Source organism: Fringilla coelebs (genome assembly GCF_963513975.1).
Source record: "Fringilla coelebs genome assembly, chromosome: 17".
NCBI lineage: Eukaryota > Metazoa > Chordata > Aves > Passeriformes > Fringillidae > Fringilla > Fringilla coelebs.
In genome coordinates, this window is record NC_140043.1 from 4,484,687 (window position 1) to 4,498,129 (window position 13,443).

A 13,443-nucleotide genomic window follows, 5' to 3' on the forward strand; every position below is an offset into this window, starting at 1 on the left:
GCAGGTATTAAGCATGATCTCAGCTGCTATTCAGAATACTGAGGCAGCATCCATCTCTTCAGAAAGCAGAGCAGCAGGAGCCAGGGAGCACAGACAGCACAAACAGCTCCTGCTCAGCTCAGAGCTGGGATTCAAGGCTGAGGCTGGCCAGTGGTTTATGTACCACAGGCTGTGCAAGGCAGCACAGTGCTGTTTGTGAATCAAAGCTGGAGCACAGGATCATCCACAAGGCCTAGTGAGCATTGGTAATGTCTGTCTCAGAAAACAACATCCCTGCCCTCCCACCCCATAAAATCTTGTGTATAACCCCGAGTGTTAATTTATCCCTGATCAGCTGCAGGCTGCTCTTGGCAAAGCTAGGCTGTGAGATGCATTTCTTCACTGTGTTCTCAAAACTGCCTTCTCCCAAGTGCAGTGTCACACGGGCCCCACAGATGGCAGAGAAGCTCCAAGAAAGAAAGGCAGGAATACCTGAGAGGCCTCAAGGAGCATCCTGCTCTTTCCTTGCTCCTTCAGGGCTGCAGCTTGCTGGCTGCAAATGCATCTGAGGATTTGGCTGTCACCATACTGGGGACAAGACAGGATAGAGATTATTAACAGATGATTTTTGTTCAAAAGGCTTCATATCATGTTCAGGCAGTTTCTGCTTTTAAAACTTGTGGTGGTTAATTGATAGTATTTTGACATTTTGACATTTTGACATTTCAGTGACTCTCAAATTTAAAGTGTCAATATGAAGTAATAGTTGGAGGTCTTGACAAAGAGGAATATCCACTGCTGCAAGCATCCAGTTCTGCTGGTTATTAAATGTCTTAATACATTTATTTGTGAGAAAAGATGTTTTGATTTACTAGTAAAAAATCATTGGTTAAAGAAGAAATATAGATGTGCATTCAGCAGGGGCTATCTAGCTGCAACCAAAATCACAGATACAGGAAGACAATGTTGCAACTACCAAACTGTCAATTGATAGGGGTTTTTGCATGGAAACTTTTATAAGACAAACAAGGCAAAATGCTACCAACTAACCTGTGCCACTCCTACCAAGTCTGTATTTTAGTCCATGGTACTGGCCCTGCTCTTTCCACAATGCTGATCCTAGTTCTGTGCTGTTGGTTGTGCTGTTCCCCATGCTGCCATGCTCCAAAAAAGAAAGGGATAATATATGAATAGTATTACATCATCACAAACATAAAATCTGCTGAGAAAAAAAGACAGGGAGGTGTTCAGCATACATTTCTGGAGATTGCTGATTGCTTTGGATTGGTTGGACTTGCATGTTTTCCTTGTTCTCAGCAATGATGCTGATGCTATGTGCCCTGCAAAGCCTCTGTATGAGCCGTCAGTTGGCTGAGGATGCACAGATATCCTGTTTGCAGAAGTCCAAGATGCCTACAAACAGTAAGAAAGTATACACTTAGACATGCTATCAGCTTCAAAAGTAGTAAGTTCTTCAGATCATATTCATTAAAACAGCAGAATAGAGGTCAAATTCCCCTTTTGAATTGCAGTTACCAACTCCATCTCACAGAAGTCTAACACAGGACTCCTTAGATATTTGTTATGAACAGGATTAGGTAGAACATACTTCTCCATGCAGTCTAAACAAAAGGGCCAGAGCTGTGCACAGAAGGCTGCCTACTGCAATTCTCTCTAACTCTGATTTATGAACTGGACTTTACCTGCAGGTGTGCAATTAAACACTGATTCTGCCAGCTGAACGAAAGACTCTCCAAGGATCTCCTGATAGCTCAGGTGACTTGCATGAACAAGGTACTGAGTGGTGTCTTTGAAAAGCAGATCACTTTCACCATACTTCCACGACTGAAACAGTTGGAATTCAGAATCCAATTTGCTTCCCAGAGATTCCTGAATAGAAAAGGAATAAAATTTTCACAGCTTGGGTCATTATTAGTACTGTTATCTAGCACTGTTCGTATTAATACAAAAAGATGCACTTTTGCAGTCCCTTATTTCTCAGAAAAAGTATGGCCTCTGTGGAATGGGAACTTGGGAACTGGGGCCAAAATACCCCTTAAGAGAATCCAAATAACTATTTTCTCAATCTCCTATGCACATTTTTAATTCTTTTGCATCGGATATGAAGACACTAGAATATAAAGCTTTCCATCTTGAAAGGTTTTCAGCAGTTGAACATAACAAATTGCAACATGCCAAGCTTTTCCCTGTTACCTGCACACCTGAGATTTCAGTAGGAAGTCAGAGATTTTAGTGACAGTGACTGGTCGAGTCATGACTGTGCTGGGGGGAACGGGGCCGAGGTTACAGCCGGCCCATTCTGTGACTGCGGCGTGTGTCCCGTCCGGGCACAGGAGTTCAAAGTCAAGGGGGCTATAACCTTTTGCCCAACCAGAGCTGCCCAGATCTGAAAAGAAAATGAAGTGAAAGGTAATCCTTTTGAAAAATTAAAACAGAAGATAGGGTGAATCTCACATAAAATGTTAAAATTTAGAGGGAGAAGTTTAGTCAATATGCTCAAAACAAACACAGCATGCTACGTGGTCATTTCTTAGGAATGCATAAGGACCAGGGTAGTGTCTTCACTGAGGTCAGTGAACTTATGATTCTACTTTAGTTGATAGGTGCAGCTTATCAAGGCATATGAACAGCATATCATGTCTCATCTGCATCTGTAGCCACATCCCTTTCTGGAAACAAAGGGATTCAGCCTACATGCCCTTTGCCTCCCCAGACAAACTGCTAATTGCTGCAGGAATTCCTGCGGGTTTCTAGCCCCTTATACCTTCAGTTGATTTTAGAGAGATTCCTCTCTTAGAAAAGTCTCTTCTCTTACTAAAATTGCCTTAAATAGAATTTTATTTTGCTTTAATGAGGGTTCCTTTTCTCCTTGACTCTAAGAAAAACATATTTTGGTTTGCCTTTTCAAGCTGTGAAATTTAAAGCTTCCAGAAATTTAGTGCAGTCTCCAAGGATGATTATCCCAACACACAGCTTTGCACTGGGTGGTTCCTCTTCTTTCCTCTCTTACGGTATCTGAATGTTGGGCTTTAGTGGAACACCTACACACAGAAAGTGTCTAGCAATCTTGCATTTATGAACACAACTTCATGGACCTAGATTAAACCTGTACAGGCTGATCCTCATGAGTGATGGTTGCTTTGTGGGAAGTAACTGACATCAATGAACATTCTCAAAGGAAAAGAGAATATCTGCATCTCACCCTCTATGTTCTGGAGCAGGTTTGAGTGTTCCAGAAAAGCTACATCTCCAAAGCTTCTTCCACTGGGATTGCCAACTAGGCACCTGGTGCAAGGAAAAAAAAAGGGATCAAAGACAGCACTACATGGTGACTGACATTTGGACAGTCATCTGAAGCTAAAATTGGAGTAGCTGGAAGTATCCCTCCCATCTCTAATCGCTTGGAATATGTCAGTGATCTCAGCATAGAGATTTACTAAGACAATCCTTTTCATTCCTTACAGCAGCTTTCAAGTCAAAGCTGCTGCACAATGTGCACCTTCACCCATGCCTAGGCAGGAAAGAGAATGGAATTCAACTAAATTATTATGTACATTTCATAAGAGTGCTTTCATAAACTTACATAAAAGTTTCACCTTTAATAGTCTTCCCTGCCTCTGTCTTCAACTATTTTTTTTTAAATCTCTTTTTTAAAAACTCTATTTAATTATCTTCTGTATGCTACACTGCTTCTTACCACAGCACCTCTGCTCTCTGGTATCCTTTCATCCCTTCCCTTTAATGAGTCAGTACCAATGCTCCAAGTCATACATGTTTGGAAGCACTGCCTTGCTCTGGAAATGGTTTAATCACCATTTTAAACCACCAATCAGCTGAACATCCCATAGCAACCGCAACCAAAACAAAATAAACACTAGCAAAAGTTTATACAGCCAGATTATTAACAAATAGGGGGGAAAAAACCTCCAAAAAAACCAAAATCAGCAACATAATATGGCAATTCTGCCTGTTGCTCTGCATTTCTGACTCTCACCTGAGTGCTCCCATATTGCCATAGTAACGTTCGTTGTGACTCGCAGCACATCTGCTGGACACTCGAGCTCCTTCCACCTCACCATCTCCAATGCACACCTTGCACAGGTTTCCATCTGCTCCTGGCATGCAGCCCTTCCAAAAGTAATTCTGATAAGCTGAGTAAAGAAAACTGAGATGAGATTAAGGCAAGGTGTTCCCAAGCCTCTTCACATATGGGAAAAGACAGAAAAGAAGTTTCATCCTAACAACTAGCAAGAAGAGGGCTAAACAGTGTGACACATAGTCAAAGATGAGGAAAAGCTGCTTCAACACCCTCTGAAACTGTAGTCATCACTTGCTGGTTGGATCCTCATGGCCCCGTTTCTATTTTACTCACAAATTTAAGCTTCAGATTTTCATGGTCTAGTTAAGAGAGAACCCAGAGGCAGCCCTTACCAGAGGCAATATCACAGTTGTCAGTATCATTCTGCTGAGCTCCCACTGTGTGCCTGGACAGAAGTAACCATCCTGCAGGACTGTACAGGTGACTGTGGCAGGATCGCCTTCCCCTAAGGTTATGGATGTGAATCTGTTTGGCACTTTTCTTAGCTAGGGCAACAGCATAAACTGGTGGTAGTGCTGTGAAACAATGACAACAACCAGTTATACCGAGGCAATTAAGTATTTCACAAGGGTACAGCCCCCCTTTCCCTCCCTCATCTTGTCACAGTATCTTCAGTTACAGTACAGGACCTACGCTCTTTGCTTAGCCACAAAGTTCTTGTCCTTGCACAGGAAATTCTATTCTAAACCAACATGCAAATAAATTCCTGCATAAACCCTAGAAAGTTTCTGTTACCTTTGTGCTTAAGATGAATTAGTTTCCCTGTTTTCTCCACGGTCTCAGCTGCTGGGGCACAATCTCCACCTGGAAGAAGAGATAAACATTAAGGATCTTGCAACTGCTGTCATTCCTTTTACATGGCAGCATTCCTTAAAAACCCTGGTGATCCTCTCCAGCCATGTCAGCATCTTTGTCCCTTTAAAAGAAGGAATAAAACAAACAGACCAAATGCTAGAGCCAGTTAGTGGAAGAGCTGGGAAGAGTATTTGACATTTATACTGACTCCTGCTTCCATCACAAAACATCATAAACTGTGGAAATTTAACTATATTCTTAACAGTACTTTTTTGATTCCCTCTTTTCTTGGTAAGGTCATATGAGAACTCACCATAGCATTCTGCAGCTACAGGCACCAGTCCACATCTCCCTGCAATGTACGCATGCGTTGCATCCAGAGTGACTGCATCAGCCTCACTACTCTGCCAGCAGCATTAGAGAAAATAACAAAAACAAGATTTGCATGAATTGGGTATCCAAGCAGCAGGACTTCTCCACTGGCTGAAAATTCCCCTGCATAAATTCCCTCTCATTCCCACTTATTCCTCAAGCTAGTTTTCCTCTCTTTAGTTCAGACAAGACATACACAGCCTGTGCAGTCTTACACCCTGAGGAGTCTCCTACCTTGATCATTTCAATGCATTTGGCCATGGAAGTTGCTTGGACACAGACTAAGGGGTCGGATTTGATGTTCAGTGCCCACTCCTCACACTTGCGAAGCTCGGCATCGCTGATGCAGCACCAGCGCACAACGCTGTTGTCCAAGGAGCTCCCTGAAAGGGAAGCAGATCACGTCACCAGTGCCACCAATCTGTGATATGTTAAGGGGATTTTCAGACAAATGCATTTGTGCCTGGAGGGAGGAATAATGTGGATGGAGAACTTCCTCTTCCCCTTCCTTAGCTATAGTACTCTGGGATGGTTCTCACCTTCATGGCCAAGTCCCTTAAGGAGAGCTACATAATCCAGACCAAGGACATAGGCAATCTCCAGCTGCCCCTCGAGAAGCTGCAGGTGCTGAGTGGCATCTCGGAACAGCAGGTTCTTTCCCCCAAAGGGTGCTGAACTGAAGAGTTCAAATCTGGCTCTCTCCTTTCCTTTATGCCCAAAGAGGCGCTAGGACAAGAACAATACTTTTAAATGGCAACAAATCTGCTCATTCTTCCAGCATCAGGCAGCCTCAGCCTTCCATCCCTTTGTATCAGTGGTCGAGATATCAAATACCATTTATAAATTGAGAAAAAGAGATGAAGAAAAGTGAGCCCTGCTTGAACCTATGAGTCTCCCTCAGCTACATAAAAATTGATTCTAGTTCCATGGCAGGATGAACACCATCAGCCATTTTCCAGTTTGTGTGTTATGGCATCTTCCCCTTTACTGATTTATTCTCAGCCTCCTATAGAAGAACACTTTAGAAAAAAGCAAAACCTTACACAAGGCAATGCAAGATCCTTCCCCAGAACAAACAATTTTTAGCACTTTATTCACACTAACTACATATTTCTCAAGAAAAAAGGCAACCTGGGTCATGATTATCACTCAAAGATGGAAGAAAAAACTGTGTCTGGACATAGACAGTTTATAATATTCACTCACTTGGATCATGCTAAGAAATTTGTTGGTGATCTTCTGGAAGTTGCTGCGGGTGACGATGCCACGGCCAGGCCCCTTGCCCAGGTTACAGGTGCTGTATTCAGTCAGCTCAGCTGTGGACCCATCAGCACACAAGAGTTCATATTCCTGTTGTTCTGACTCTGAAACAAGGAGACACTCATCACTCTGTAACCAGAGCCATGACTTGCCAGCAGGCACAGAGATGGAATATAAAATGTTTTTCAGTGCAGGTTGCTAAAGGTTATGCAGGCAGCAAGATGCACCAAGCACACTTGGGAAAGTTGTCTTTGGTAAGTACTTCTTATAATAAAAGAGAGGGACCTCAGCCAAAGCTGCTCCAAAATACTCCTTAAGCTATGGTGCTGTAAATATATTTATTTAAAAATACTTACCTGCAAGTACTACTGCTAACCACCTTTGGTACAGAGCTCAACTGAGTTTAAAAGTACAAGGCAGGTGTACAGGAACTTCACAGTTATGCAGCTCAATATGCTGAATTTTAAAAGGATTCTTGTAACTCAGGCAAAGCAAATACTGACAGCTAATGAAATCACCTGTCTGCTCCCATTTCAAGAATCTCCTGTGAGCAAATCATTGCTCACTCACACTTTCCTGTTCTGTTTCTTTCTGAGTTGGGTGGAGAGCCAACAAATATCCCTGAACTGCTTGCAGGGATTGAATTTTCCCTGGAAACAACAAAAATACAGGACTATCCCTCAAACACCTACACAGGAGAGGGCGCAGCCAGAGATTAAAAGAAAACTGCATTTTTAAATTACCTGTGGCACTCATAATTCTTAGATGATCTAAAAAGGCAACATCTGCCACTCCATCCTTCAAGCACCTGCAGGAAGACAAATGTCATCCTATTAACATTTCACCTGGCTTTCCTACCTTAAAAGTTCTTTTTTCCCCAGAAGTGAATTCAGGCCCAGTGTCCCAGAGCTCACCTGAAGGCTCCCTCGGAGTCATAGAAGGGTTCATTACTGCTTGTCTCACAGAAGTGATTCCTGTCTCTGACATAGGATTTTTGTCCTTGGCAGAGAGCACACAATCGGGGAGCAGCAACACCAACCCCAGGGATGCAGCTTGCATTGAAATACTCACTAATCGCTGCAGGTGTAGGGAAAAAACCAAAACAAAACAAAAAGAAAGAAAAAAGTCAAATGGGGAGAAAAATCAGAAGAGGAAAAGGGGCCAAACATATCATAGCCATAACTAGTTCATCTTACACCTGCTGGCACTTCAGTTACATTTGCTGTGGCCAGAGGTAGCCCTATGGCTCCTATCACCTACCTTGGCTCAGAGGTTGGGCCTCATCCCAGGAAAGATAATTTCTTGCAAGGAGAAAGCCAAGGGGAATATTCCAGCCCGATGTCCACCTGGCTCCATTGTGACAGCTGCGCGCACCTCGCAGATTCTGGATAACCAGAGCTCCTCGTTTGGCAACGGCCACAGCAAACACACAATTTCCTGCAACAGCACAAAATGTGTAACAGAAAAAAAAAATTCAATTCTGCAGCTTCCATCTTGAAGAGGGGCTGAATTACTTCAGTGAACATGGCTAAAGAAGAAATTATTAGGACTATTCAATGTAGGTACTCGTGCCAGGAACTTAGCCATATACTGGCTACATGGCACTTGTCACACAAACAGTGCAAGTTTGTCAGTACCACAGGCAGAAAGGCTACTGGGTACAAAGCACCACTGGTATTTTATTCATCATCATTACATATTTTAGAAATAATCGTTAACCACCTCCATATTCCTCCAAAGTTAATAAAAACATATTGACTTTTTTCCAAGAAGTCTAGAGCCATTTCTTAGCCAAATCAGAAGTAGAGTTTATTCTTCAGCTTTACCAGCCTACCTTGATCATAGATCTCTTTTGCCACCACTGCCAAACCGTACAGCTTCACAGCAGAGTAAACATCTCCAGCATCCAAGGAGGCAGCATCTGCTTTATTTGCCTTTAAAAAAACAGAACAAACCTCAAAACAAGTGTGTTTACAAGGAAACAAACATAAGGTTCAAGACCACAGTTTCTGCCTCAACAAATTTTAATTTAGTAGTTTTCTTTTGCCTATTTATTTCCAAGCAGCTTTCACTATTTCTTGGAGATTGCAAAGACTTTAGCTGGGGTAAAACAGTACATCTGGCAGCATGCTCACAGGATTTAATTCTTGCCTCTCAAGTGACTGTGTACTTTGTCATTTAAGCAGCTCAATTATTTCAGTATCATTTTATTTTCCCATAGTTTCTGTTTACCAGTTACTTTTCCAAGAGGATTTGGACACAAAATCAGTTCTTAAAATCTTTGTGAACTCACCCTGATTTTATCAATGCAATCATATGTATTGTGGGCTCTGATGCAAGAAATCCTAGTAAAGGAACTGGCAGTAGTGAGGGGCAGCACAGCTGTAAGCACTTTGGAGAGCTCAGCACACTTTCTTTGTTCCAGGTCAGAAAGGGTGCACCATCGAAATTTCTTCCCTATAGGGTCAAAAAACAAGTCAAGGTTTGTAGGATTTCATGAAAAACCCTCAGTTTAACATCTTATGGAAGGGAGAAGTTATTCTATGTTATTTAACTTCCCAATAGCTTGATTGTGCTCACTCACACACTTAGAGGCACCCAAGAGATGTGCCCACGTGTGACCAAGGTCACTTTTTCCCAACGTGCTGACAACATTTGATGCTGAATCTTTAATATGTCTCTTTGCTTCCTTCTGACTGAAAGCAACCAAATAGTTTTAGGCAGATTTTTCAAGAATCAGCAATTATTATGGCAAGATCTTTTGCCATAGAATCTTCCTTGCTTCAACCTTAGTGAATTTTAGGTAAGGCTGCCACCCAAAATTAGGAGGAGCCAAAGGTAAGGATGTGTTTATGGCTGTGGCCTGTTTTCCTGTTGGCATAGCAAGGGAAGCAATGGCACTTACAATGTAGGGCAACCATCTTCACCAGAGTGCAATTTTCTCCCAACAAGCCAAGTGGGATGTGACTCCCTCAGAACACAGACCTTCTAACCTTGATGTAAACATGCATTCTCTGGGGTTTATCAGTTTTACTGCTGCCCTTGGTTATCAATACAGGCCATTCTTTTAACCTTTGCTCTGCTGTGTCCTCTGGTGCTTTCATACACCAAAAAGATGCAATTAAGGGTGGAGGTGAAAGTGAAACTTCCTTTTTCAGAAGGACTTGGAGGCTTGGTGGGTTAAAACCAACTATAAAGCTACATCTTAAAGGAATCCAGACATCCAACAAAATTTTCTCTTTTGCTTTAGGCAGCAATTACTCCATCTTGTATTATTCCTCTGAAATATATCATCATATGCATCTCCAAGAAGATACTAGACATTTAAGGAGGAAAAAAGTGATTGTTGTACACAAAAATAGCATGCAGTTATGTAACTTGAGAGAATCTTAAGCCATGTAATGAAAACCAGGACTGAATGCACAGAAAATGCCACAATATCTCTAACATTATCATTTCCAGATGTATAAGCATTTGACTCTCTGGAGAGCTATTAATACTAGCAATGTGTACAATTAAATCATTGAAGTTTTTATTTCTTTGAGCATAGCATCAGACATTAGCCCTCCACTTGTTTTGGTGTTAATTCCATGCACAATTCCATGAAGAAGCCACAGTGGTTTTAGAGGGGAGCAGCATGAGGTCCCCTGCTTCATTCTGACACCACTAATGAGTGCACAGATCTCAACTATTCAAAGGAAACAAAACCTCACTGAATTACTAAGGAAGTTGTGTATCAAGCTGCTTCAGCTGTTTCAAAACTAAAAGGTCACCATCTGCCAATGATCAAACAGAAAAAATACAGGCACAGCTTTAACTGCAACTTCTTTCTTTGCACAGAGGAAAACAAAACCAAAGCATTTATTAGTTTGAATGTCACCCACCCAGAGGCAATCTTTCTCTCTCCCTCTCTGCATCAGCCTTACCTGTAGCCAGCAAAGAGAAGGTGATTAGGACAATTAAAATCACTGTCTTCATCATTACAGCTGTTCAGCAAGGATCTTCTCTCTACCCTGACGCTCTGCCTTCTCATACCAGGAATTCCACAGTGATTACCAAAGCTTCTGGAAGATAACAAGGGGGGTTTAGACATCAACGAGGATAAACCAAAATTTTAAAGAACAAACTGTCAGAGGATGGTATATCCTTGTTTGCAAAGGAGAAAAGAGACAGGGTCCCTTTCCTACCCACAGATGGAAAATATCCATGCATTTTCTGCTCTATTTTTATCAGACACAGAAAGAAATGTGAGCCTCTGCTTTAAAAAGAAATAGAACTTCTGCTGTTTCAAAAGGCACCCAAAGCCTTTGGGAGATGGGCAAGATTTACATCTAACTTACAAAAAAAGATACCTAAAGCTAAGTGAATTATCCAAACTACTCACCATGTCTCTTTACAGAATACTGAAGGGTCCCTCTTACCTTAATTTTTTTCACCTCATAATGGCTTATCTACTGAGTAATTTTAAACAAAAAGTAATCCTATTCCTCCCTGAGAATTCAGAACAGACCTGGGACACTCTTGACTGTCTTGATTCTCTTCATTCCATTCCAGCCCAGCAATCTCATCCAAGCTGCTTTATTCCCCTATTTTCTAATGCTTAACCTGAAGTATTATTACCTCTTAACTACTCTACACCAGCTATTAACATCATTAATACTACAGCATTAAAAAAATTATATATATATATCTTATATATGAGAGAAAAAAATTATGTATTATTTATAAGCAGAAGTGTCTGATGATATAGAAAATATTGTTAATATGGTTTAATCTTTTATTTTCAAGAAAGAATTAACTGTTCCAAGAGTCCTGGAGAAGTAGAGTCTTCATCCTACTTTCCTTCTTCATTTTACAGATCTCCCTGGTGCTTTCCCTACTTCATGTATTTTTATAGATACATTTCCCAGATTTCTTTTGTTGCCTCACGTACCCTTCCCTAGTGATTCAGTCATCATTCCCCACCTGCTTCTTTCACACTCAGGCATTGCACATCTCTCGAGTTTCACAAGTTCCCTCTCTAGATCTGCAACATTTGTTGAGGTGTTGTTTCCCACTGATGTGATCACAGAAGGAGTTACACAGAACCACAGGATGGTTTGGGTTGGAAGAGACCTTAAAGCTCATCCTGTTCCACCCCTCTGCCAAGGGCAGGGACACTTCCACTAAATCAGGTTGCTCCAAGCCCTATCCAGCCTGAGGCATTCCTCATTTCTTCCTGCACTACCTGGAACAGAGGCTAGACAGAGTTAGAGGAATGAAGTGGGTGTTTATTAAAAGGCATTCAAAGGATGCACCCTGGGCAGTATGAAAGCTTAAACTTAAGACATCACCTGAATAAACATTTTCAAGCCCCAAGATCTCCAGTCTCTCATTTTTTGGAGGAGCTGTGGTATTAATCTCCTCTTTGACTTGGCTCAGCTGCACAGGCCTAGCACAGCTCAGTACCCTTAGGGAAGTAAGTTTCATCCCTCAGTGAGTGAAGTCTATATAATCTCACCAGATGTTAAAAAACCCCATAAATCTAATAACAAGACACATGATAAAAATATTTTTTAAAAAGTTACATGTCCACATATTCACTTTTAATTCCAAGGAGAAATATTAGATCAGGACAGATTATTAATCAGTTTAGCCTTGTCACAATTATTTTACACTATGAACAAGTGTGTTACATTTAACTACACCTTAACCACTGAATCGCTTCTCAGCCAGTTCTGGGGAAACTTGTCTGTCAGGCCCACCAGTGGGGTGCTTTACACATCAAAGCTAATGCTTCTTGCAAGGCTTTTACCAAAGAAATGTACCTAACAACATCAAATCCCACCTTCTTTGAGGTTTCACTTCGTGCCAATCCTACCATTATGTACAGGACATGTACAAATCCCATCAATTTAGTCAGCTAATAATATTACTGTTTCAGGAGGTCTGTGTCTGCATTTCCCCTCAAATTTCACATATTTAACAATGAAAGGCTTTCCTGTAAATGTTTAGGGTACTTATACAGACACTACTACCTATGGTGATGTGAAAAAAAGGCAGAATCATATGAAGGTGTTACAGACTTCATTCAGGCCTGGTCAGGAAAAAATACAAACGTAAATCAGGAATTCAAATTAAATTAATCAGCTTGCCTGAGGACCATGTCCTAAAATACTAAGGATGTGGAAACACAGCCAGGACTTGAATTCTTTTCCTACTGATTCACCATACGAAACTACTCCTCTGCCACTGTCAGAGACAGGTAATTAGCTACTTCCCAGCAGTAAAGCATTTATTCATCTCGGGATGCATCTAGGAGAGTGCAAAACCAAATAACCCCTATAAAATTCACTCTGGGCAGCAGGCAGCCAGGCAAAGGGCACCAGAGGAGGAATAGGTGTTACTGCACTACCCCACCAGACATCTCACTTGGAGGAACAGCATCGTGTCTGTCCCATGTCGTGCGTCCTCTCCCTAAAATCCCCGCCTTAATATTGCTGGTGGTCCCACACCTGAGGCAAATACCTTACCTGTGTGTCAATAGCAGCGCTGAAAAGCAGCTGAACCCCACCTGCCTCATCCTGAACTCCCAGCAGCAGCGTCCACAACCCCTTCACGGGGCAGCTCCATCCTCATAGCACAAACCCTCAGGAGCCACCACTCCGTCCCCACATCCCGTCCCCTCAGGGCCGGCCCTATCCCCACTCCCCATCGCCTCAGCGACGGCCCCTTTTTCCCCCGCGCCGAAAGAACAGCCCTCCTCACAGATCGAAGCCCCTCTTTGAAGAAGAGCCTCGCACCTGTCTCCCCCATCCCGGCTCTCCCCCATCCCGGCTCTCCCCTCAGGCATGAGCCCCTCCCCACACGGCGCCTGCCCTCAGGAGTAACGTCCCTCACACGCGCCGTGCCCGGCAGCGCCCGCCCCTCACGGCCCC

At 42.4% G+C, this 13,443-nt stretch overlaps 1 protein-coding gene across 1 annotated transcript; it reads right to left on the reverse strand.

Moving 5' to 3' along the window:
- Nucleotides 1–1,342: 1,342 nt before the first annotated feature.
- Nucleotides 1,343–10,507, reverse strand: LOC311160347 (serotransferrin-2-like; the record flags this gene model as incomplete). The annotated part of the gene is made up of 17 exons (XM_084217039.1): nt 1,343–1,392; nt 1,683–1,869; nt 2,202–2,386; nt 3,203–3,285; nt 3,995–4,151; nt 4,432–4,614; nt 4,835–4,903; nt 5,208–5,298; nt 5,501–5,649; nt 5,806–5,992; nt 6,473–6,630; nt 7,270–7,334; nt 7,441–7,603; nt 7,787–7,963; nt 8,361–8,460; nt 8,820–8,983; nt 10,453–10,507. 17 exons carry the CDS (start codon nt 10,505–10,507, stop codon nt 1,343–1,345), a joined length of 2,223 nt encoding a protein of 740 aa, XP_084073165.1.
- Nucleotides 10,508–13,443: the final 2,936 nt, after the last annotated feature.